Here is a 26,547-nt window from a genome sequence, read left to right on the forward strand (position 1 = left end):
GTTCAGACCAGGCCTGGGCCAACTTGCCCGGCCAAGCGTTGCTGTGGCTTATGGGAATCATTTGTCGGCAAGGTGGAATAGCAGTGAATAGTCTTGCAGCCTTAAAGCCTGGCTGTTTTCTGGAGAAGCTGGAGTCGCACCCTCAATCAAAGAGCCACTTTGAAGCCTGGCTACTTCCTTTGTAGGGGAATAATTGTTTGGCCAGATTGAATTGCACTGAATAGTCTTGCAGCTTAAAAGCCTGGCTGCTTTCTACATAGGGCATCCTTGCTAGGCCAGGTTGAATGGGATGGAGTAGCCTTGTGGCTTCAAAGCCTGGGGATTTTTCACCTAGGGGAAATCTTGGTTGGCCAGGTTGAATAGCACTGAATAGCCTTGCTGCTTGCAAGCCTGGCCGCTTTCTACCTTGCGGAATCCTTGGTTGGCCAGTTTGAATAGCAATTAATAGTCTTAGTGTGGCAGGTATGAATGCTGCAATTAGCCACCTTAATTAGCATTTAATTGCCTTGCAGCTTCAAAGCCTGTTTGCTTCCTGCCTGGGGGAATCCTTTGTTGGGAGGTCTTAGCTGGCCCTGATTGTTTCCTTTCTGGAATTCCTAATTTCCCTGCTTTCAGAGTGTTGCTCTTTATTTACTGTCCCAGTTTTAGGGATTTTATTGTTCTGTATTGTTATACCACAGTGATTATTACATATTATATTTATAATCTTATATTATCTGTATAAAATCCATGCTGAACTTCATTATATGGCAGTGTGAATTCTAGATAATCCAGTTCAAAGGAGATACTGTGGATTATCCTGCCTTGGCATTCTGGGTAATATAGCTGTGTGGAAGGGCGAATCAGACCAAACACGGCTGTGTTCCTACCTAAGGACATATGCTGCGGCAATAGATGCTGCAAAGAATGCTTTCTTCGCAGCTAATATTGCTTCTGCAAAAAACCGTCCGGCGGAGCTGTTTCGGGTTGTCAGAAGTTTGTTAAATCCCATCTCTCAAGATGGGATCCCTGACATCTCGGCAGCCCACTGTAAAGCATTTGCTCGGTTTTTTGCGGACAAAGTTGCTCTGATCCGTTCTGGCTTTGACACCATATTAACGGCAGTCTCCGGGGATGTAACACGAGCATCTTCTTGTCCCATTTTGATGGATTCTTTTCAATTGGTTGAGCTCGAGGATGTGGACAAGGTGCTTGGAGAGGCGAGGGCTACCACATGCATCCTAGACCCCTGCCCATCCTGGCTGGTGAGAGAAGCCAGAGGGGGATTGGCCGAGTGGGTGAAGGCGGTGGTCCAGCGAGCCTTAAATTGGCCGTGATCAAACCGCTGTTGAAGAAGCCATCACTGGACACCACTCAATTGGAGAACTATCGGCCTATTTCCAATCTTCCCTTTCTGGGCAAGGTTGTGGAACGTGTGGTGGCCGCGCAACTCCAGGCATTCTTGGTTGACACTGATTTTCTAGATCCGGCACAGTCTGGTTTCAGGCCGGGGCATGGTACCGAGACAGCCTTGGTCGCCTTAGTCGATGATCTACGCTGCGAGCTGGACAGGGGGAGTGTGTCCCTGCTGGTTCTGCTGGACCTCTCAGCGGCCTTCGATACCGTCGATCATGGTATCCTTCTGGGGCGCCTTGCTGGGATGGGGCTCGGAGGTACTGTTCTGCAGTGGCTCCGGTCCTTCCTGGAGGGTCGATCCCAGATGGTGTCATTGGGGGACACCTGCTCGGCCCCACAACCATTGACTTGTGGGGTCCCGCAGGGTTCAATATTGTCCCCCATGTTGTTCAACATATACATGAAGCCGTTGGGAGAGATCATCCGGAGTTTCGGGGTGAGGTGTCATCTGTACGCAGATGATGTCCAGCTCTGTCACTCCTTCCCACCTGTCACTAAGGAGGCTGTTCAGGTCCTGAACTGGTGTCTGGCCGCTGTGTCGGACTGGATGAGGGCTAACAAGTTGAAATTGAATCCAGATAAGACAGAGGTCCTCCTGGTCAGTCGTAAGGCTGAACAGGGTATAGGGTTACAGCCTGTGTTGGACGGGTAGCACTCCCCCTGAAGACACAGGTTTGCAGTCTGGGGGTTCTCCTGGACTCATCGCTGAGCCTGGAACCCCAGGTCTCAGCAGTGGCCAAGAGAGCCTTCGCACAACTGAGACTTGTGCGCCAGCTGTGCCCGTACCTTGGGAAGTCTGACTTGGCTACGGTGGTCCACGCTCTGGTCACATCCCGACTGGATTACTGCAACGCGCTCTATGTGGGACTGCCTTTGAAGACGGCCCGGAAGCTCCAATTAGCACAACGGGCGGCAGCCAGATTGTTAACTGGGGCGGCTTACAGGGAGCATACTACTCCCTTGTTAAGCCAGCTCCACTGGTTGCCGATATGTTACCATGCCCAATTCAAAGTGCTGGTCTTGGCCTACAAAGCCCTAAACGGTTCTGGTCCAATTTACCTGTCCGAATGTATCTTCCCCTATGAGCCCACAAGAACCTTAAGATCTTCTGGAGAGGCCCTGCTCTTGGTCCCACCCGCCTCACAGGCACGGCGGGTGGGGACGAGAGACAGGGCCTTCTCGGTGGTGGCTCCCCGGCTGTGGAACTCCCTCCCCAGTGACATTTGGCAGGCCCCATCCCTTTTGGGGTTCAGAAAAAAACTGAAGACCTGGCTATGTACGCAGGCATTTGAAGAATAAGCACGTGTTGGCTTCGACGCGGTCTGAATTACGGCTCTTGTATAACGTCTGGTGGATGAATGGCATAAGCACTTTGCATTGTTTTAAACTTTGTATATTGTATTTTATGACTATTTTATGACTATTTTATGACTGTTTTAACTGTTTTAATCATTTTAGTTTATTGTATATCAGTGTAACGGCATCAATTGCCACTTGTAAGCCGCCCTGAGTCCCCTCGGGTGAGAAGGGCGGGGTATAAATAATTGAAATAATAAATAAATAAATAAATAAATAAATAAATTTATATATAGATAGATAAGTGTGGCCATGGTGGTGAGGGTGCTGCTGGGTCAAGCGGGCAGGCTTTCAGGGGCGAGAAAGCCAGAGGGAGAGGTACAGATCTTCCCACAGGATATCTTTTGGGTTTTTTTTAAAGGAATTTTTTTCAAAAAAAGTTTTAAGAATTTCCTAAAAATCAGTGGATGACCCAAACATTCTGAAACTTGGTGGGCTTGCAGTAGTAAATGTGTCCAGCTGTGGCCATTTTCATCCCAATAGTCCTAAAAGTGACAGAAAAGGGAGCCTGGGAAGATCCCCCATTGCAGCCAATGGGCCAGATCTTCCCAGAGTGAAAACAGATCTTCGGGCTGCCATATCAAAAAACCGCATTCCCCCCCTCCCCCAAATTGGGACAGCTCCCAGAAAAACAGAACGAGGGCACCCAAAAACCGGATACCAAAAATGCACACCCTTGTGCTGATGCGTCTAAAATAATCCTTCTGTGTAGGCAAAGGGCAAGGGGAAAATATGGAATCTAAGGGCATAAAACATTCTGTAAAAAGAGGCTTCTTTGTCAGACACTTTGTTAAATGAGATATGCCCGTACTTATATGTGTGACTCTTCCAAATCTAGATTTTCTCTTATTTATAGCCCTGCTAAAATATTGCATGCTTAGAGTTGTGGTTTTTTTTAAAAAAAATGTCTTTCCACCTGTAATGTAGTCTTCCCCTTTTTCTATTGCTTTCTACCTTACCAAGCATTTTCCAGTGAGTTACTATATCATTATAGCCAGTTAATTCCATTTATATCAACAGTCAGTTTCATAATCAGTGCTATACTCATTCAATTTAATTTTAAATATATTTAAAGCTGATTTATACATGAATATATTTTTTAATTCTGAACACATTTCAATAAGGGGATTTTATTTGCTAATAATAAATAGGATAGCGTCTTAATAAATTCAATAATATTTAAGAAATACTTAATTTTAATTCATTAAGATGGTTTTAATTCTGTGTGTGTGTGTGTGTGTTTGTGTGTGTGTGTGTGTGTGTGTGAAGAGAAAAGCAACTCTTCACCTGCAACACATAAGCACTTGGCCAACCTGACAAGTAGCCACTTGTTTGACAGCAGTTGCCCATACCTGGTTTAAATTTTGATTTCCTTGTTCCAAACCCGACATTCTGTATGTGCACTTATACAACAAACTGGGATGAATCTTCTGTAGTTCAGACACTTTCAGTTTTCACATTTACTGTGGGGGCAGCCAGGGGCTGGGGGAGGGGATGAATATGAAATTCCATCAAAGTCCTAGTTTAATTTTGGCATCAAGTCAAAAAACTGCTGAGATCTCCATAATTTCTATCCAGTTATAAACCAATGGCCTGTGACACCCTCCTGATAATTGCTGGTCAGCCAGCTGTTTCTTGCTGTCTCTCTGGGATTTTCTAAGTGTCACTTTCTGGCTGGCTGCCTTCTGTTGCTGAATGAGAGTGAATGGTAAATCTGCTTCTTTGCAGTGCGAATTACAATCCAGAAGATTTCTTTGAGAATAGATGGTCACCTGACCTCACATCAACATCTCATTGGGTTGCCACAAATGAGTAATTATTTTCTGAGAATACTGTTGAATAAAAAAATCAAGAAATGTATTTTGTTCTTTATTTCATTTTCATTCTATTGTTTTCTCATCACCCCAGCTCTTTTTCTATATGCTCTAGTAATTGAGAAAAAGTCACTAGCTGATAAATGATAAGAGCAAATTTTAGCAGCACAAATTGATATACTGGAAAACTACTGCCAGACAACAGTGTTTCCTTCAGGTTTCTATCATATGCTAATTTATTTAAGAGTAATCCAGATTAAGTGCAATGGAGCTTGATTTTGAATAGAGGATAGAAACATAACTGAAATGTGTTTATTATCGCATCTAGCTACCTTAATAATAAGCCAGAGTACTTTGTGAAAATCTGGATTTTGATTTGAAACATACTTTTACCAAAAGTGGCTGAATGTTCATTGGAAGTCTAGGATTTTCCTAGTAGGGTTGACAATTTTCCCATCCTCAAGATATTGTTGATCTGAAGCTGCTAGCATTCTTCACCATTGGCAATGTGGGCTAAGGTTATCTATAGGACCAATTTGTAGGAAACTGGATGACATTTTGGCCCTTCATTGCCTGGAAACATTTAAACGGGTTTCATCATAACAATAGTGATGTCAGGAGAGAGAACCTAAAATGCAAGTAGATTATCTTAAAGAATCAAATAGGGTGACGATAAGAACTCTATTGTTTCAAGCAAACAAATTTAAGTGTGAATTATGAAGAAGGTAATTCTTATCCATATGTTCTTTTAAATCTTATGCAATTGTTTTCTAAATTGCATTCGCCACTTTAAAATAAATCAATGCAAACCATTATAAATTTGCCATTTTTTTTAGCCATGGTTTATCTTATATGCAAAGAAAGGGGTAATTAGATTTCTGTGGGGTAATTGATTTTGTTTCCTTTGTCTCTTTTTCTGAGTGTGGATTCAGAAGGGGGGAAAGAATATATTATAATATGTATGTTACTGTGATTTATGCTTCCATTTATAAGTCTTGACTATTTCTTCATTTTCCTAACATAATTAGAGCTGAGCTGATGCCTTGAGTTTATTTAAACAGCTCTCTCTGCTCCATTTCCAGGCTTTGCTCTTGAGAACTGCTTATAAACTGAAGAAGAAGAAGAAAATTGCAGGGCACTTTTCATTCTCTTTGGACTCCCTGTTTACAAAAGAGAGATCGAGATGCCATTAAATACAAAAGAGATCACTCTGTGCATGCTTCTCTTTGTATTAAGTCTGGCAGGAGCTATTGAAATTCCGCTTTCTGGTAAGTTGTAGCTATTTACTGAATGTTCCCCTACCATAGAACATATTAAATCCTGCTGATGTGTTGTTTCCATATTGAGCTTTATGAAGCTCTAGTGGGGTCTTTGGGGAATTCATATGTGAACAAAATATATCTCTGCTTTCTTTCCTTGACTGGTCTACACAGAGCAGTAAAGAGTAAATAGCACTGAGCTTAGCATTCAAATTATTATTAATAGCATGAAAAGTGAATGGTGTTCTGTTTTCATATTTGATATCTAAATATGTAGAAAAACCCTTGATAAAAAGTAAATCATGCAAACCCAGTGATTCTTTGAATGTTGACCCAGAAGATGCTCTATCTATCTATCTATCTATCTATCTATTAGCTCTCTATATACATCCATTGCTGCCTTTAGCATAAATGTATTTATTTGATCTATCTCTTGGTCTCTATTGTTACCACACATGTGAGAATTCTGTTTCTCTGGCTGTGTCTGCATCAGCAAATTAGAGATAGACTCATCTGAAAGCCAGAGGGCATACAGATACTTCTGGGTAGGAACCGACTCTTTTTTTTTTTTTTTTTTTTGCCGTAACCTGACTTTGTTTCAAGCCAAACAAAGTCAAGAAAAGGCCCAATCTTTTCTGGAAAATCAGGAGTGACCTCAATTTTTTTTCCCACGTGAAGAGCTAGCTTGGGTCTGATTCAGCTTAGTCAGATGTCTACACAGCAGAACTTGGAAGGAGAGAGGATTGATCCCATCTCTGGATGCCAATTTCTGAACTTAGCAGAAGCAATGACATACCAGGCAGTCTTTCCATGGAGCACTTATGCTGGTGAGGAAGCAGTAACAACGGTACCAAAAATGGAATGAGTCAGCAGTCCCAATGTGGTGCTAGCTTGACAGACGCATGTTGACAAGTCCAGGATTTGGCCTGGTATATGCTCCAGACTGTCCCTGAATTAAACTGCAAATGTAGACATGCCCTCTGTCCATGTTTAGCTATGATATAGTTGTCATCCAGCTTACTAAGAATCATTATTTGTAAATAGAAATATATTCAATGTTTTCTCTTGGCATCAAAACTGGAAGTGACAATTCTGAGGATGCTCATGAGAATGACAATTTGTCTAATGTATGTCTAGAATCTCCAAATACCCTTTACTTGGCAAATGTATGTTTTTAAAAAGTTTGTAAAGGAAGGGAGAAGTTGCATTGAGTGGATAACATTTCAGATGAATCTGGTGAATCAATCCAAATTAGAGCTGCTTTGGTCTGATACAGCAGCTGTCTTTCAAGGAGGTTTCCATATGTAGTACTCCTTTCAGATTGAGTGTTTACATCCTCCCTATCAATGAGGATGCTCACATTTTAATGCTTACGACTGAGGTGAAGATAGTGCTCTTTCTCTAGTCAACATATAGAACCTGTCAGAAATGACACCTTATAGGATGATTTTATACACCAGAATTTATAGAATTAACTAAGCTTTGGGGGGACTTAAAACGTTTTGCAAATATATTCTGATATATTCTTAACAAAGGTGAACACCTGGATAATTTAGGAGGCATAATTTAAGATCCACCACTATGGCTTCCTGTCATACTGTCTGACACCTTCCAGTTGTTTCACTGTTGCCTCATAAATTGCGTGTCCCACTGAATAACACGATAACAACCCTTACAACCAGCAATGGAGTTGGAGGAATCAATCAAGAAAGTGTTATCAAAAGACATAACTTTACTTCTCTTTGTAGCCAACTGATTCTTGTACTGCTCTCTGGTAGCTACAAAGGGTAATATTCCAAATTCAGAACAGACATACATATTTTAAATTTGAAATAAGCATTGTGTCTTTAATGTCTGGTACTTCATAATGCTTCAAAAGTAAGGTAGAGACAAGGCTGTACAATACATACCATTGTAGGAAACTGCTATTGTACTCAATGTTAATTCACAATGCTAGGATTAGGTAAAATGTGTACATTTTTTGAAGTTATATGCATGCATGCCTAACAAACTGTTGTATTAATTTGAACATAGCTCTGAAAAAGAAACTGATTGGCTTCTAGTTGTCAAATAAATTAAGTAATTTTCCAGGATCACTTTCTCAAATTATTCCTTTTCCCAAATTATTTGACCTTTCTTTGACCTTACGTTTCCATTTGATTCTTAATTTTTGTTAATGAAGCTTTTTATGGTTTTAATAAACATGAATTATATTTGGCTATAAACAAGCTGGGCAAAGCCTACTGCCATAGGAGATGTTGAAGATGAGACACCATATGGTGCCGCAAGATACCACATTCTGTATGAGCGCACACTTTTCTGGTTCACTAGGCTTAAGGAGTTTCTAGCCTGTACCCCTAATATTCATTGCTGTAATTTATAACAAAATGGCAATTCTATTATGGCCAATGGCTCTTCAGGGTACAATTTCCATTTTTATCGTTTGGTTATGTGGAGATTCACAACACTTTAATTTCTTCAGAATGATAATAATAATAATAAAAAATGTAAATGTGGGAAATAGATGATTTGCATCGTATCAAGTCCCATTCATTCTAATATTGGGAATGCATGCTTTTGAATAAGGATGCTGCTCCTTGGTAACTGATGGATTTACATTGGTATGCTGAGCAACACCAAGACGTAAGTTAGCCAACATCGTTTGTTTAACCATCACAAATACAGGTAGAGTCAATTATATTTGCTTTTGAGTACCTTCTGGGCAATTTAATTCTAATGACCAATTGATGCTAAGTTCTTCAGGCATGTATGAGAAACTCAAATAAAGAGATCTTGCATCACTCACAGCCAAATGTGTCATAGGAAATGTTGTTCCATAAAAGACCAGTCAGCCCACACAATAACAGACTAGCCATAGGTCATATCGGGCTATGCTTGCTCCATGTAGTGGGGATTGCCTAACTTATCTCATAACATATTTGCAGATATTACACTTTATCTGATTTAAAGGTAACTGTAATTGCTACCTTTATTATGTTCAGGCCACCCTGTGAAAACCACCTGGCAATGGGCCTACTCATGCAATACAATTTTGCTCACAGCACACCGATCTGACCTGTGCTACAAAGACTAACGTGAGGAATAAATTTTCATGTTGCCCTGCTTTAACAATTTAGGACTTTACTGTTGTAAAATATATATTGTTATAGAAAGTAAGTAAGGAGATATGTCTTGGAGATCAAATATGTTTTGAAACACACACACACACACACACACACGTGTGTGTGTGTGTTTTCAAAACATATTTGATCTCTGTCAACTTGCTTTTTAATTTCAAGGAAGTATGAAACACCTGTCTCTAACTTTAATCTTCCACTGTTAATTAATAATTAATTATTGTTAATTAATTTAAAAGGAATGTGTATCTCAACAAGTTTGGAATGAATGTTGTTGAGGGAGGGGGTGATTTTAGGCTATTGTGCAAGTTCAAGGCACCACATGCTTTCACACAAAATATTTTATGTACTATGATGTTTACTTCATAGATCAGTAGAGAAAAAATGAACTAGTCTAGGACAATTCATTGGTACCTAGATGTGAACCATATTCAATTTAGGGTGGGAATTTATGCAAAAGACTGTTCCTGTAATCAATAAACAAGTTGTGGTCAGTTTTTCTCCAATCCTGTGTTGTGTCATTTGTGGTCTTCAAAGCAGGATTTGTGTCGCCCATCCCCACGCAAATGCAGTGACTGGCTTACCTGGCGCGGCCGTTGCAGGGGTGGTTGCCTCCATGCGGCCAATGACGCCTACAGGGGGCTTCTCTTTCCCAGACGCCCCCTGCTTGGTGTAAAGTTTCTTGCCACAGGATGGGGTCCTCCTATCAGCGGCAGGGGTCTGCCCACAGCCAGCGGGTCGGGGACAGCCGCTGATTGGCCAAGGCAACCTTTTTAAGGCTGCTCCTGGGACTCAGCAGGCACTGGGCCTGCTTTCTTTGTCTCATCCCTCCCTCCCTGCATGTCTAGTTTTGTGGTTGTTTGTTATAATTTTGGTTTTGTCACAACTTGGTTGGCATTTGGCATGAGACCTGGATCTGGTTTGCCTCTCCTCCCCCCCCACCCCACCAGATGGCAGGGGGAGTGTCTGGTGGTTGCCAGGGATGCGGGATTGCTGCTGGCCCAGTATTGACCCGGTTGCACCCTAGCATGGTTTTGGTAACAGTCAGCATTGGGCTGACCAATACAGGATCCAGGACCCATGCATGGCTGCCAAGCCCTTCTGTTCCTGTAATCAATAAACAAGTTGTGGCCAGTTTTTCTCCAACCCTGTGTTGTGTAATTTGTGGTCTTCAAAGCAGGATTTGTGTTGCCCACCCCCACACAATGATATTTCTAACTAGCTGTATTTCCCACCACCATAGTGAACATCCATTGATATGGCTACATTGGAGGAACACAGTGTTCATGTACATGTGTGTTCATATGTATGTGCATGTGGTGCAGCAACAATAATAAAGACAGACATTATGCTCAATGCTCATGTCTGTCATCCTTTAAAATTGCTGACTGTTGTCTGGGTATTTTTGAATGGAGTATAAATTTAGAAAAGACGGAAATGGTCATATTAACTTTTATGCAAAATATTATGGAACATATGGGTTAAAAAGATTGTGACAAAAAGTAGGAATAAATGAAATGTCACACATTATTCTATGCTTATTTGATCACTTTGTGTATTTTTATTTCAGTGCGGCAGCTCCCAACAATCACAGCTCAATCAACTGATGAAGTAGCATTCCCTTTTGATGAAGAGTTTACAATCAAATGTGAAGCTAAAGGGAACCCATGCCCAATGTATGTGTTTTGCATCACTTTTAGGGATTACTAGATATCTATCTCCTTTTTATTTTGCACTTTTAACATGCTATTTGTACTGTTTTATTTCAGCGAAACTGCATAATATGCATCTTTATTTTAGCCATGTCACATTACCCCACTTTGAATCTTCCAAACTCAACTCCATGTTATATGCAACATAATAATGCCATGATCCAGGTTTCATTTTATGTTTGTAGCCAAATATTAAGCCACGGTTCCCAGTTTGAATGTAACAAGAGGCTGTTGTTTAAACAATGACAGAATCACAAAAGCAAGAACATGCAAGAGGAAAAGAGCAGGAATTGGGTAAAACAATATTTCGAAAGCATGGTTTATTAGTCCAAGATCATCTGAATCATCCTATGTTTCTTACCTAAAAGTGACCTCCCAGGTAGTTCATTCATGACACTATGATTTAAACCACACACTTAGCAAAGTATATGAAGTGTGTAATAGCAATGAGTGGGTAGCAGCTGTCTGCATGCATATGCGCAATTTGCCTTCTAGATTTCATCTATATTTCATGATACCAACCATACCCTTGTTGTCAAAACACTTATTTGGGTAGAATTCATGAACCCAAAAGCACCAAAAGTGTGATATATTACTTAACATTCATATCTTCATCATAGAAGGTCTTAGGAAAAGTCAACTTAGGGTTTCTTCTTCTAAACATATTATAGTAATTGAACTTATTGATGTCATGGAACACATCACTGATGCATTTTCAGTGTCATTTTCATGATTGTTCTCACTCACATCGCATCACCACCAATATTGCCATAGCCATATCTCCTTCTGCTAGATTTATGCTAGTTCTATGCCAATTTGTTATATGCTGCTATCAGCAATGTGCATGAAGATTTCTGATGAAGATAAAAGAGTTTCCTCTTTCCATTTTTTCCATCCAGATTTCTTTTGCTGCAAAAAGAGAATGCTTTTAAATCCACATATATCCTCCAGTTTCTTTGTCAACATCACACAGGTATCTACAGCCCTGAGGACTGAAAATATACTGAACTCTGGAGTTCAGTATATTATTGCGATATTAAATTGTTTGTGACATTGTTTGCACATCAAGAGGATTTCAAATCTACACATCCACAACAGAAACAGATCTGAACATTCAGTGTTGATAAAATCAGAGTCATTGTGAATGGGGATGACACACACATTCTAGAGTGAGGAACGAGAAAAAAAAACTATTACTATCTTCATCTGACTTAGTGATGGCTCACAGATGACAAAAAGATTAGTTCAAACCATTCCCATGAAACTGTTTTCTATCTGTTTTTATCTCCTATTCCATCCTTTCATTTTCTACAACTTCTGCAAAGAGGAATTTGAGTCATGTACAGCAGCTCTCATATTAATCAGACTGTTGGAAGTTTATAATAGTGACTATCTTTTTGGCAATGGGGCATATGCCAGTGGTAGGGCAGATGTTTTGGATGTTCAAGAGCTAGGCTCTAAAACTGAAAATGTTCTACTAATAATAATAATAATAATAATAATAATAATAATAATAATAATAATAGTGCAGTTTTCTGGCATTGTATATTTCTGCCGCTTCTGTGACTGTTCATTTGTATTTTGATTCCGTAGCCCACTTGTCAATGGATGTCCAGAATCAGCAGCATCCACCGCGGTCCTTTTTATCCTGGGCGACAACCGAGCCAGTATAGACATCGTTTTGGTTTGATTCTCCATAATGCTAATGGGTTAGGTGCTCTTAGTTCTGCTCCTCAGCTGAGGCCTCTCTGGCTTGGTTGGACCTGCCGGTAGTTACACTATGCCAGCACAGCCTCAGTCATCATTGGAGCAGTTAAGCCCCCCCCCCCCCCCCGCCCACCACGTCAAGGTGGCACCTGCGGGGGGCACCCTGGGATCTGCGCACATCATCCGAAAATACATCACACAGTCCTAGACACTTTGAAGTGTTCGACTTGTGATTTTTTGATACGAAATCCAGCATATCTGTCTTGTTTGCTGTGTCATACAATAAAATAATAATAATAATAATAATAATAATAATAATAATAATAATTATTATTATTTATACCCCGCTCTATCTCCCAAAGGACTTGGGGCTGCTTACACTGGGACATGCCCAAACAATATTACATCAATAAAAACAGCAAGACAATAAAATCACAGTATAATAACATATCTTACAAAAGTTAAAATAATTTAATACATAGGCAGTAATCCCAATCCGTAGTCAAGCACCATAGGCCATGGACTATTTTAAGGGGAAATTGAGACCTGAAAGTGCATATTCTTCAGTGAGTAGGAATGGGAGCAACTAAAGGTAATAAAGTGTATGGAAAGGCCTAGGTAAAGCACATGGACAATTAATTAACAGTTATGAGAAGGCACCTGTGAACACCCATGTTTTCAGATTCTTCCAGAAGGAATCCAGGGTGGGAGCTAATCTAATCTCCTTTGGGATGGAGTTCCAGAGCCTGGGGGCCACCATCCTCTCTCTCATCCCCACCATCCATGCTTGAGACGGAGGTGGGATCGAGAGAAGGGCCTCCCCAGCAGATCTTAGAGCCTGTGTGGGTTCATAGGGGAAGATGTGTTCACTAAGATAGGCAGGTCCTGAGCCAACATTAGACAGATCAATATACAGTCATAGGATTGTAGAAATGTGACTAAAGCATCATCCCAAGCATTGGAGAAAAAGATCACACTGTCTCTTTCGGAAATTACTTCTACTGCTGAATTGCTCTTACTATCAAGAAGATTCTTCTAAGCTTTAATTTAAATCTACTCTCCTACAATTTGACATGGTCCTACTCTTTGGGCTGTCAGATAACAAGCCAGCCTCCTCCTCTCTGTTATTGTCCTATGAGGTATTTAAAATACAATCATGTCATCTCTCAATCTTTTCTTCATGAGGCTGAACATATCTATTTCCTTAATCTTTTACCCAGAGGTTTTCTTCACATTGCCTCTTATCATCCTTGTTTGTTTTCTTTAAATCTGCCCAACTTGTCTATATTCTTTTTAAAAAGAGGTACCTAGATCTGAATATAGTACTCCAGATTCAGTCATTGATAAAAATGTTTATGAGCAATGATGCCCCTAGAAAAGAACCTGAAGGTATGCCATTCAAGCCCTTCATCTAATCTGAAGCCTCCAATCTGAAATGTTCCTTCCAGTCTGAAGCCCAGCTATTGATGATGACAAGTATAGTTTTGGCATCATCTGACAGTGTTTCCATCTATTTCACATTTAATCAGTTTTCTAATCAAAATATTATTGGGGTTATTTTCAAATGCTTGATTGAAATCAAGGTAAATGATATTCTTAGCATTCCCACCATCTACTAAACTGGTGATTTGATTTTTTTTTCTATATGTATAGCTATATATAATAAAATTACTAGTTTGGCAGAATTTGTTCTTGACAAAAACAGCTGGCTCCATCACTGCATAGTTGTCAAGATAGTTGCAGACTCCTGTATAATCCATTATAATGTTTTCCTTTTATTAAGATCAACAGATTGGTTTGTAGCTTCCTGGATGTTTTTTTATTTTTCTGTTTGCTTTAAAAAAGAAAAGAAAAAAAATATGTTTGCCTTTTTCCAGTGCTCTGGAATCTCACCTATTCTTCAAGTTTTCTTTTTTAAATGACACATTCTTTAGAGTGTGTTTTCTTTTTTTGTCACATCTGTTACAGAACCTAACAAAATTTATTTGTATATTATTTTTTAGGTTTGTTTCTGGAGTTATTTGGGATGCTGATTCAAACAATTGCAGTGGTTAGACTACATCAGCTCTAGTTTTTTTAGATATTGTTATCATGATTATTTACAGGCGAGCAGATGGTGACTGTTAGATGGCTTAAGTTCTATATCTCAAAAACTAGTGCTTGTAGGGGAAAACGAGGGTCATTTTTGGAATCAGCAGGTCGAATATACCCAGAAACAGGTCAAACATTTGAAGCACCAAAATGTGTGTTGGTCCTTGTTATTTTTTGAATAGGTTATTCCTTTCAATTGTAATATTCCAGTTATGGAAGTCTTCACTGTCTCTCTAAACTCATGTTTATCTTTTTGCACTGGAACTTCAGCTTGAATGTTTTTTGAATCCTGTGCATTGGTGTTAGATTGTTTCTTCTCACCTTTTAATCTACTATGGGGTTTTGCAGACAAAGTAGCTCTCTAGCTTCCATTAGGAGTTCAGTATTCTTACATACTATTGCCATATCTTTAAAAATAAAAATACTAGTATATCAAAGAGAAGAGTTCTGTATAGTCTTCTTTCTTACATGATATCCTGGGGGCAGGGGGGGGCAGTACAACTGCCATTATCTCAGAAGTGATGTTTTGGAAATTGGAAGCCATCCTTATTTATTTATTTATTATAGTATTTCTACCCCGCCCTTCTCACCCTTACGGGGACTCAGAGCAGCTTACAATATAAAACACATATATAAACACTTATAATAATAATTCAACTCAATTTAAAATTAAATTACATTAAAACATTCATAAATAGACATAAAATAAATATTTAGGTGCTTTTCGAGTCTATTCTGGGTGATCTGGTTTCTTTCTTTTTTATATACTGTTCTGGGATAACATTCCACAACCAGTGCTAATAGGCTCAATTCCCCCCCACCCCCGTAATACTATTTAAATTTTTGGCAGAATATTTCAGCATCTCCCCTGCAAGTAGCATGGTTACAACCCCACTTCATTGCATATGAACAGACTTCTTCTACCTACTCACACACTTTGAGAAAGTATACAGGATTTTTTCTTCTCATGTTTTGTTATATTCCCTCAGTTTGTTACATCTCACATCATCTTTCAGTTTAGCATTTGTTTCAACCATTTTCTTATTACATGAAAATTTGTGAATATTTTGGGAAGATCCTCCCAATCTACAGTTTGTAGCAATTTTTCTAAAAATATGCATTTGATGCAGCCTTTTTCAAAGGCAACCCTAACTGACTGTACAGTTTTTGTATAATTGCAAATTTGTTCACTTTTGCAGGGGTGAGGGTGGGGATGAAGTATAGCCCAAAGCTCGGGATCATCTGTCCTGTTGTCATTTTTAGGAGATTGAAAGAGGCTTCTTTTCCATCCCTAGTTATAAGTAGCTTTGAGCTTAATTGAATATTTACTCTTCTTAAAGAGCAGCCCAAAGCTTGTTATAGCTTAAATATGTACCCCTGGATCACATTTACATTAGTGCTGCCTATCCAAGTTCTTCATGCTAATCTTGTATTTTCAGATTTAACTGGACAAAAGATGGGAAACCATTTGACCTACAGCATGACTCAAGAATAATTGCATCTAGTAATTCAGGAACATTCGTTGTTAAAAACCGTGGGAACATATCCAGTTTTCAAGGAAAATATCGTTGCTATGCTTCTAATGAGCTGGGATCTGCTATGTCTGAAGAAATTGCTGTTGTAGTTCCAGGTAAGGTTTTTAAGTTCTGATTACATGGATACTGCAAAGAACAAACCTGTAAAAGAGCAGGTTATCTATGCTAGGTTTATTGTGTGGCTATTGATTTTGTTAATGGCTTTTATATTAATTTGGATTTTGTAGCAATACAGTGCAGGAGAGCAGGGAAGATTAAATTAATTGTTTTGAGAACTAGGCTCAGGAGCCTTGTTGAGTTTCAAGTACTCTGTGTGAATTCCACTCTGCTCATCCATGTTCTGTAAAGGATAGTTGAGAACACTTCACATGGAATAGGTTTACTGCAGTGTTCAAAATTGTCTTCCAGAGAGTTCTAAACTATAGCCCTGAAATACAATCTTGAAGACTTCTAACAAAGACTACTAGGCAATTAAACTACAAATCTCAGTATTTTATAACACAAACTGGTATACAAAGATATAGCTCTGTTAATCTGAATCTTGCATACTACTGTTCTCCTACACCCTTGAGACAAACTGGGAAAAGACATTGGTAGCATAAGCTTTCGTAGACCTAAGTGTACTTCATCAGAAGAAAGGAATGACATGCTTGTGAACAGACCTTTAAAGCAATCAATAAGGTAATCATGAATAAATGGCTGCTATGAACCAAATGACTTCTATACATACTTACGTACATCTAGTTTTCATCCTCAAAACTAACAAATTCATAGCTTACAGCTAAGTGATCTGCTCAAACCCACAGAATGGAGATGTCAAATTCATGAAATTATATCAAGCATTTCTTAAGTTTTAGTATCCATCATATGAAGTAAAAAATCAATGGAGAAAGATCTTATCCACAACTAATCTGTTGCAGGACAGACCAAAGACAGGAAATGGCAGAACCTCACAAGTGGTCCCATCTAGCTTCCAACTAGGGTCATTCAGATATGTCATCAACAAACTACAACTTTTCTGGAGAGTGATCTCAAAGTTTCTTAGTGGCAGACCTTTCCTTTTTTATAGACATCCTTTCAATGTTAAACAGTTACTTAACTATAGGAAGATAAACAATATGAATGAGGAGATGGGTCAAGACCTTGCCAGTGCTGCCTACTCATCTAATTACAAGAAGTTAATCACATTACCTACAACATTAGAGGTACTTTTACTTGTTCATACTGTAATGTTATATATGCCATCTTATGTCAGCAGTGACCTTCAGAACCCTACATGGGGCAAATTTGTCAGTCTCTGTAACAGATAACAAATAGACATAAACAAATTATTATTGAAAGGAATACATACAAAACCAGTTACAAAACATTTTTGTTGTCCTGGACATTCCATCTCGGACCTCATAAAAGCAGCCCTTGAACAACAAGAACAATGACAATCTGTGAAGGAAGTTTTGAAAGAGAATTGGAATATCTACACAACACAATCTATCAACTCTGGATTGAACAGGGACAACAGTTTGCTGACACACTACCCACATTGTAACACTAGTTAATACCCCAGCATCATGAGACCTCTCATGCCGTTTTTTACATCATTTTTTGCATCTCTATTGCAGTTCACACACATTTATAGCTGTAAAGGTCTGTTCCTAGGCACTTCACTCTAGGCATCTGATTTAGTACATTGAAGACTACAAAGCTTATACTACTAACTTATTTCTCTCAGTTAGTCTCATGCAAGTGCTGTAGCTGTTCATTATGGATGCACTCCAATGCTCAGGAGTTAAATTTGTTACCTTATAAAAGAAAAACATGCACTTCACATGTAAATGAGACTTAATACCCTTCCTTTTGTGCTCATATCCTTTTATGCATTCAGTGGTCGTTTTTGGCAAATCACAGCTTCCAAAGACTGCACTGAGGGCTTCATCAGATGGGGTAATTTTAGTGTCCTAGAATGCTTCCACCCTGTTTGGGGACAAAGCCTTATACCAGCCATCACATGATGCCATGTGACTTCCAGCAGAGACCCCACACCCAACTGGAGAGGAAGCATCCTTGGACGCTTCTCTCCCAACGTAAGAGCCTGTCCGCTCTTCACCAGGAGAGCAACACTTCCCACTTGTAATGTGGAAAGTGGTGCTGTGTGGGAGTGTCATGTGGGGCAACAGATTTTCCCTGCTGCCCCCTCTGTCTGGTGGGAAATGTCATAACCAAGGCAACAATAAAGTATTAGATGGACTGGGCAGGAAGTGATGCTTAGCTTTCTGATTGTCCGCAGTGTCTCACCATGTCATCCCTCACCTATGACAAAAATGATTTTTCATATTGAAAAGAAAAATGGAAAAATGACTGGAAGAAAGAGATGCAGGAAGAAAGTTGTTACAGGGAACAATTTATCCCTTGGCTATTGGATATCCTCTTACTCTGGTATTACACTGCTGCTTGGTTATGCCTTATATTGAAAAACAATGTTCTGTGTAGTTCTACCTATATTTCAACTTCCTAAAAATAAAATGGCATCTGGATTGAGCTATTAGTCTGCTAGGACCACAGGTACATTAATCTTATTTTCTTTTCTTATGTTTACACAGCCATGACCAAAACAGACTTTGCAGCTATGGAGATCACTCAAGGATAATTTGCCAGTAACATAGAAGTAGTTTTCACTATCAGAGTTTTAACTGTGTGTCCTTAGAGAAGACCTGGTTTGAGAATGTCTTTGGTGAATATTTATATATGAACCTGCTGCATGCCAAATTATTCTAAAACAATAATTTCTTAGGATAAATCTCAAACAGCAGACCCAAAGCACCTTAGCAAAGTTATAAGACTTGTGGTGAATTGCTTGGATGAATGCATTTTCATTGCTGTACAATATTATTTTTTTCCTAGAACTTTCTGATTGATTCCCACCCTGGTGTTTCTTCAGGGATTAGGCCAGCAGACATATTAATATATAAGCAATTTGAACAATATTCTCAGAATTACTGAGTTTTAGCAGCAGGAAGGAATTTGATTTGGGTAGACCCTATTTAATATTGTATTTTGTTTTCCCCTTTGGATATTTGTTTTGCATACCTGGCATAATTTTTAATAAATTCACAATTGATCCTTTTAAAAGTATGTATTTTTAAATAAAAAATAGATTTCCCATTTTTCATTTTTCACTTAATTTTCTGATCTTAGAAGTATGCAAAGACAATGGCTATTTACTAGGGATTAAAATAATATTTGAAAACATTCAACAAATAGTTGAAAATGAGTTTGCCAAGTGTCATGAAATCGCCATGAGGAGAGTTCTAGATTGAGGCAATTCTTTGCAAGTGATGACTTATTCTGCACAAAATCCCAACCTCAGCACACAATCCATTTTTCTTTATACTATATTTATTATTGCAAGATAATTCATGAAATACTAAAATATGTTCATAACATTGTGAACTGAGTAATAGGGAATGTAGACCAAGTATTCTTGCATGCCTAGCAATTTTTCCTTGTGGAAAAATAGTTAGGCTTGGGGAAAAAAGTGAGAGGCAAAAGCAAGAAGACATTGGAAGAGAGATTCAGGTTCAATGTTTTTAATTTTGATGAATTAGAGTAAACAGTAGATTGTAATTAGATGAATTGAAGAGTCAGTGTGATGTAGTGGTTGGAATATTGTACTGGAACTTGGAAAATTCAGATTCTAATTCTCACTGATGCATGAACCTCACTGTATGGTTTTATGCCAGTTTCTCTCAATCTAGCATAATTCATGGGATTGGTATGAGAAAAATAGGAAATAGAAGAAACATGTATACTGCCCTGAACTTCCTGGAATAAATGCCACAAATGACATCACCACAGCCTGCTCCTATGGTTTTACCACAAGCCACTCCTAGGTATCAAGGCTCAATATGCTTCTGACCTAGCAGCTCTGCATATCACCAGTGATAGCACAAACAAATCTAATGCCTTTGACCAGCAATGCCTTTGACAACCACATAGAAGATGGCAACATGAGGATATCACCACCTCCTAATACACAGGTGTAGGTCCTTTGTCACTTCACTACAGCCTAAGCTGTACTCTAATGGGCTACTAGCTTCTTCCCCATTTTTCTCCTTAAAAATGTGATTTTTCTCAGATAAAAACCTATTCAGTTTCCACAGGAAGATATGAGAGCATAAGAATCAAATGTCTGGAGATCTGTTTCAGAAAGTGACTAGCCATTTTCCATGGGTAGTCCTCAAGAAGATCTATGGGACCTTTCAGAAAGGCCCATATCCAGGGACCTGTCTCGGATTTACTTTAGGCATCCAAATGACACCTGAGGTAAAACCAAATTAATCCAGAGAAAACTGGGATTTCCCAGTTTGCTCCAGATTAATAAAATACTTGGAAAGATCTGGACCTTAAGATAAAGTGTGGGTCCTGTGGGGATTGACTTCCAGGACTGCTTCCGGAGTCCCGGGGGGTCAATCCCCACAGCTATCCTGGTTATTCAGGCTCCTGGAGCCTGAAGGAGTGGGATGGTGTTATACAACCCCCATTTCCCTCCAAAAAACATACCTCTCTTTCCCCCCCCCCCCCATACACCTCCTGACACATCATTTTGTGCACTGCTAGCAAGGCCCTCAGGTAAGGTTTTTTAAAGAGAGAAATTGATTGCCTTGGGGTGTGGGGGAGTAGATGCCATCCCAGGTCAACCCTGGGATTTGGATTGGGAGTGGAGACAAAAATCCAGGAGGAAGTGGGTTAAAATAACCCAGTTCTTCCTGGATTTCTGGCCTGTCTGGAAGAGCCCTGATTTGCATATTTTCTCTATGATAATTTCATCAATAGTGGCCAGAATTGTATTAAAATGTTTCCTTCCTTCCTTTCTTCCACCTTTCTCTTGCTGTCAGCTAACTGTAAGGCAGTGTGGTGGTAAAGGTATTTTAATATCTTGTCACGTCTGCCTATTGCTTGTTTTATTTTATTCATCTTTCTTTGTGCTGTTCTTTTTAAAAGTTACACCACTTCATTATTTAGGTGTATTGGTCATATTATGTATATATTTCATTATCAATAAAGTATCCCTTCCTTATCATCACTGACAACAGTTATAACTTCAAGCAAACAACCTGAAGAATTAGTTGTTTCCACATGTGTGGAATTACAAATGGATGGCATGTGACATGATGCAATCTTTGGTCATTTTTGGGGTGAGATTCTGATATTCTACAGTTTCCATTCAACCTAGTATAATTAATAGTAACAATAATGGTGACTGACCTCATTATTTGAGCTGATGCCCAGCACTATGAAGAAAGGGCAGATTGGAAGGGGAGGGGAAACCACCAGCACAGAGTATAAATGGGTAAGAGAGACATTTTCCACAAGTAGTAGCCAGAGCACTGAAGCAGGTGCATTTTCAGGCCAGAGGCATTTGGATGGGTTTCACAGAATTTATACCCAGAAAAGTATTAATAAGATCCATTTTGAAGCTGTGGGGTTTGTTCCAAAAAACACCCCTTCCTTTTCACATGCTTCCAGTACACACTGGTACACTCCAAACATGTTTTGATTTTGCTGATGACAGGTAAATCCATGCACCTTTTGAGAGTGCCTCTTTCTCCAAAGCCACAATTTTGGCACTGAGTTGGAACCCAGTATAATGGCACACTGCATGGAAACATTTGATAAGTTGTGCTGCAGAGGAGCTTAGAATAAATCAATTTTGTTTATGTATAAACGTATTCAAAGCTGTGGCTGTTAAGTGTAAGATCATGATAGCAGTGTGCCACTTGGCAGCACCCTTTCCATGGTTTTGAAGGAAGAAGCAAGGTGCTTGGCAACTTGCCACTCCCAATAAAAGTGAACAGAGAAAGAGATCACACTAGGTAAAGCTTTTGTACATGCATTGTGACACTGTGACTATACCTTCCAGATTAACAGCAGTGAGATTTCCAAATAAAGCAATATTGCTGCTAACAGGAAGAACAAAAGGGTTGTTCTTGTATCCTAGTTATTCCAGCAACTCAGTGAAAGTGTAAATTTAAAAATCAAATAAATCATTACTATTATACCAATTGTAAGTTAAAATAACCACAATTGTACTGGGGATCAAAATCAAAACCACCACTACAGCCTCAAAAAAGAACTTTAAGCAGCTTTATGTCAACCACTGTGAATATTTAATTCTCATTTTTACCGTTATGGAAAATAAAAGTGGAAACTCCAGTAATTATGCACTACCTGCATAATTGAAGCCAATTATAAAGGCAAAGGCACTAACTGCTGAGCTATTTAACTGAGGTAATCTATTTATTTTTATGATTAAGCTGTTCCCAGAGCAAAAAGGAGGAGAAGCTACTCCTAGGCAGGATATCTAAACATGCCATTATAGAATCATAGAATCATAGAATAGTAGAGTTGGAAGAGACCTCATGGGCCATCCAGTCCAACCCCCTGCCAAGAAGCAGGAAATTGCATTCAAAGCACCCCCGACAGATGGCCATCCAGCCTCTGCTTAAAAGCCTCCAAAGAAGGAGCCTCCACCACAGCCCGGGGGAGAGAGTTCCACTGTCGAACAGCCCTCACAGTAAGGAAGTTCTTCCTGATGTTCAGGTGGAATCTCCTTTCCTGGAGTTTGAAGCCATTGTTCCGTGTCCCAGTCTGCAGGGCAGCAGAAAACAAGCTTGCTCCCTCCTCCCTATGACTTCCCTTCACGTATTTGTACATGGCTATCATGTCTCCTCTCAGTCTTCTCTTCTGCAGGCTAAACATGCCAAGCTCTTTAAGCCGCTCCTCATAGGGCTTGTTCTCCAGACCCTTAATCATTTTAGTCGCCCTCCTCTGGACGCTTTCCAGCTTGTCAACATCTCCCTTCAACTGTGGTGCCCAGAATTGGACGCAGTATTCCAGGTGTGGTCTGACCAAAGCAGAATAAAGGGGGAGCCTGACTTCCCTGGATCTAGACGCTATTCCCCTATTTATGCAGGCCAGAATCCCGTTGGCTTTTTTAGCTGCTGCATCACATTGTTGGCTCATGTTTAACTTGTTGTCCACGAGGACTCCAGGGTCTTTTTCGCATACACTGCTGTCAAGCCAGGCATCCCCCATTCTGTATCTTTGATTTCCATTTTTTCTGCCAAAATGAAGTATCTTGCATTTGTCCCTGTTGAACTTCATTTTGTTAGTTTTGGCCCATCTCTCTAGTCTGTCAAGATCGTTTTGAATTCTGCTCCTGTCTTCTGGAGTGTTAGCTATCCCTCCCAGTTTTGTGTCGTCTGCAAACTTGATGATCGTGCCTTCTAACCATCATTATATTGACCATAAAGCAATACAGCCATTTCTGTTATTATTTCCCAAAGTTTGCACCTAGCATATTTATCAGATTTTCTAAGACCAAAATATATCAGCACATTTCAAGGTCAGATTCAGATATGCTGGCCTGGAATTCAACATACAGATATGAAATAGAAACCTAACTTGTAAGTTGAGAAAGGATGGGGTGGGAGGCATCCAAACCAAAACTTTGACCACTCTTAGTGAAATATATATATATATATATAAGAAAGATCAGGAAAATATGAACTTGGATTTTAGACACAAATATTTAATATTTAATAAAATAGATATTCAAAATTCTAGATTCACATTACTCAAAACAAACCATCTAGTGACAGGGCTCAGGAAAAAAGGGTTTGCTTTTCAATATTTTTTGTCTCAAGCCACTTTGTGTCTCAATTACAAAGATAAAATAACAGATCTATAACAACAACTGGCTCTGGGATGAAGTCTAGTGATGGAAGCTAGTACTGCTGGCTCTGGGCAGATCTACACTGAACATTTAATGCATCTTGGCGTCAGCTTCAAAGTGTGGTGGCTATGAGCACACACCATGAAAGTGCACTTCAGCACTTTAAACCAAGATAAGCAAAGTCAGAGGATAATCCAAAATGCACATCAGCATGCTCTACTATAAACCACATTGCACAGCAAAAAAATTTAATCACTGTGTGGACACATGAAGCACTCCTCTGATGTGCACATATGTATTCTAAGTGGGGAGTTTAAAAAGTAAACTCTTTGGCTGCCACGCTGTGGATCCCATGGATCCTGAAATTGGTTTAAGGCCAGCCTCTGTTGTCTGTGTGATCACCATCTGGGTCTCAAACCGAATCCAGGATTACCAATCTAATTAACTTCACACCCAAACTGCTTTCTTAGATATCAGTTCGACCTAAATAGTCAGTCTAGATGTGCCCTCAGTGGAAAGGTGAATCCAATCTGGGTTTGGGTCTTAACCTGAGGTTCAGCACCTGAAATAAGTCATTTACATTTGGACTAAGCTCTAGAATGGAAGCATTGATATTAGAACTAGCAATCATCACTGTTCATATGCTTTTGTGTTCATTGCCCTGATTATCTTTATGGAATATCTACAAGCAGAATGTACTGCGAATGCCAACTAATTGGCATGTTAATGGTTCACAGTAGTAGTCCTGTTTTTCAGATGACTAACAGGTGGAAATTAAGAAGACTGATAGCCACCCAGGCACAAAGAGGGTGATTAGGATTCCATTGGCAATTAATTGTATAATATGGGAAAGAGAATTTTGTGCAAAACCTACAATGTGAACATAGGTTATGGGACTTTCAAAGAAGCAGAGATTCAGGAAGACCGCTTTCAACACTTTAAGGTGTGTATTGGATAGATTAGAAAATATAAGAAGAACACAAATAACTCAAGGTTTAATAGAATGAAGGTTCAGACTCATAATGGCTTCTTCATTATAATAATATCCACGGAAAAGTACAACTGCTGTTATGATCCTTGTTAACTCCAGTGCAGGCAGCTCACCTTTTTATTCTGCTTGTGGACTGCTTCGAATGCGATTTTTCTGCTTCTTGGAAGGAGATTGGACTGGATGGCCCACGAGGTCTCTTCCAACTCTATAATTATATGACTCACACATGTAATTAGAGAAGTAGCTCAAGAAAAACAGCATTGAGAAAAACCTGTATCTTCATAATGTACTCTTAAGTTGTGTGTGTGTGTATTTGTGTGTGTGTGTGTGTGTATTAGACATGGCCAAAAAATCGTTTTGAATCGTATATTGGAATTATTTCAGAATTTTCTCGCTTTTTGATACGCATTCCGAGACATTGTCTCACAGCGCAACCAGCAATGTAATTCGAACCATTGTTAGCCCATTCTCTAATTGTCTCTTAATGTTTGTTAATTCTCCCCCCCAAATGTTTTAAATATATTTTTTAAAATATTTAATTTTTTTGTTTTGCTTCTGCAACCTACCTTGAATGGGACCTTAGCGCAGCCTAACATGGCTGCCGCTCCCCGGCCAATCAGAAGCTTCCACAATGGACGCAAAGGTGGGGGCTAGATTCCTCTGTGTCCACATGGAAGATTGCCATAAAAGCCCGTTGTGTAGCCCGGGCGAGCCATTCTGGGCTGGGCTTTGCGCAGAGAGGGTGGTGGTCTGCAAACGTAGAGCAAGCAAGCCTCTTCAGGGAGAGAGAGGGTGAAGGGGCCCAGTCTGGCTGTTCCCACAGAGGGGTTTGGAGAAAGGGTTAGGGTTTTGTTGCTGGTTCTTTCTCTTAGCAAGGGAATTTCTAGTTTTCAAAGTATCTTTGCACTCCTTGCCAGGGCATTGCTTTGCGTGGTGGTCACTGGTCCATTTCTAATTGAAGGCATTGGGTTGAGGCTTGTGGGATTACATAGCCAGAGACACCATTGATTTCCAGTGTCCTTCTTGCTTACAAATATAGCAAGGGAATTTCTAGTTTTCAAAGTATCTTTGCACAACTTGCAAGGGCATTGCAAATTTGATGGGGATAGCTCAAGAAATGAGGGCGGGAGAGCCCTATAAAAGTTCCCCCCCCAGTTCCTTTTTTTTTTTTGGCAATTGCGCATGCGCGTCTGCCATTTTAGAAACATTTAGAATCTTTACGAATTTTCGGAAATATTCAAAATCTTTGGGTGAAAAAATCAGAAATACTTTCTATATCGAAGCACCAGCGCCCCCTACTTTAGAAACAAGAATTGAAACATTTTTTTCATCGATCAGACATGCCTAGTGTGTATGTGTGTGTGTGTGTGTGTGTGTGTGTGTGTGTGTGTGTATATATATATATATATATATATATATATAGAGAGAGAGAGAGAGAGAGAGAGAGAGAGAGAGAGAGAGAGAGAGTTATAGTTCCCATGTGGTCTCCTGCTAAGTTCTGATCAAAAACAGGTATGTTCTATTTGTGAACTATGACTTATTGTTATAATGAGTGCATGGTCAGCTTCTAAAGGCAGAACCTAGGAGAATACATATCTGAATGGTCATCTGGATTCTACTGAATTCTATAGTTGCATCTTTTAGAATTTATCAGAGCCACATCTTTTGGCTTTATGTATTTATTGCTATCAATGTATGTGGTACTTAGAACACTTCCGTAGTGTGCTTTTGTGTAATCCTTGGTTGGATTTTAAGTCCATAACATTTAATGGAAATTTATACTGACTTGATTACAGTGTGTTTATGTATGTTGTACCA

At 39.5% G+C, this 26,547-nt stretch overlaps 1 protein-coding gene across 7 annotated transcripts in view; it reads left to right on the forward strand.

The window, feature by feature from the left end:
- Window positions 1-26,547, forward strand: part of chl1 (cell adhesion molecule L1 like) — a 305,075-nt gene that overhangs the window by 197,023 nt on the left and 81,505 nt on the right. For all 7 annotated transcript variants that reach the window (XM_016991664.2, XM_062969716.1, XM_008105361.3 and 4 more), the window contains 3 exons: window positions 5,648-5,833; window positions 10,532-10,637; window positions 15,911-16,101. In XM_016991664.2, coding sequence (XP_016847153.2) covers window positions 5,749-5,833; window positions 10,532-10,637; window positions 15,911-16,101 — 382 coding nt within the window. In that variant the 5' untranslated portion in view covers window positions 5,648-5,748. The remainder of the gene's footprint in view (window positions 1-5,647; window positions 5,834-10,531; window positions 10,638-15,910; window positions 16,102-26,547) is intronic.

The sequence above is a fragment of the Anolis carolinensis genome, chromosome 2 (assembly GCF_035594765.1).
Source record: "Anolis carolinensis isolate JA03-04 chromosome 2, rAnoCar3.1.pri, whole genome shotgun sequence".
Lineage (NCBI taxonomy): Eukaryota > Metazoa > Chordata > Lepidosauria > Squamata > Dactyloidae > Anolis > Anolis carolinensis.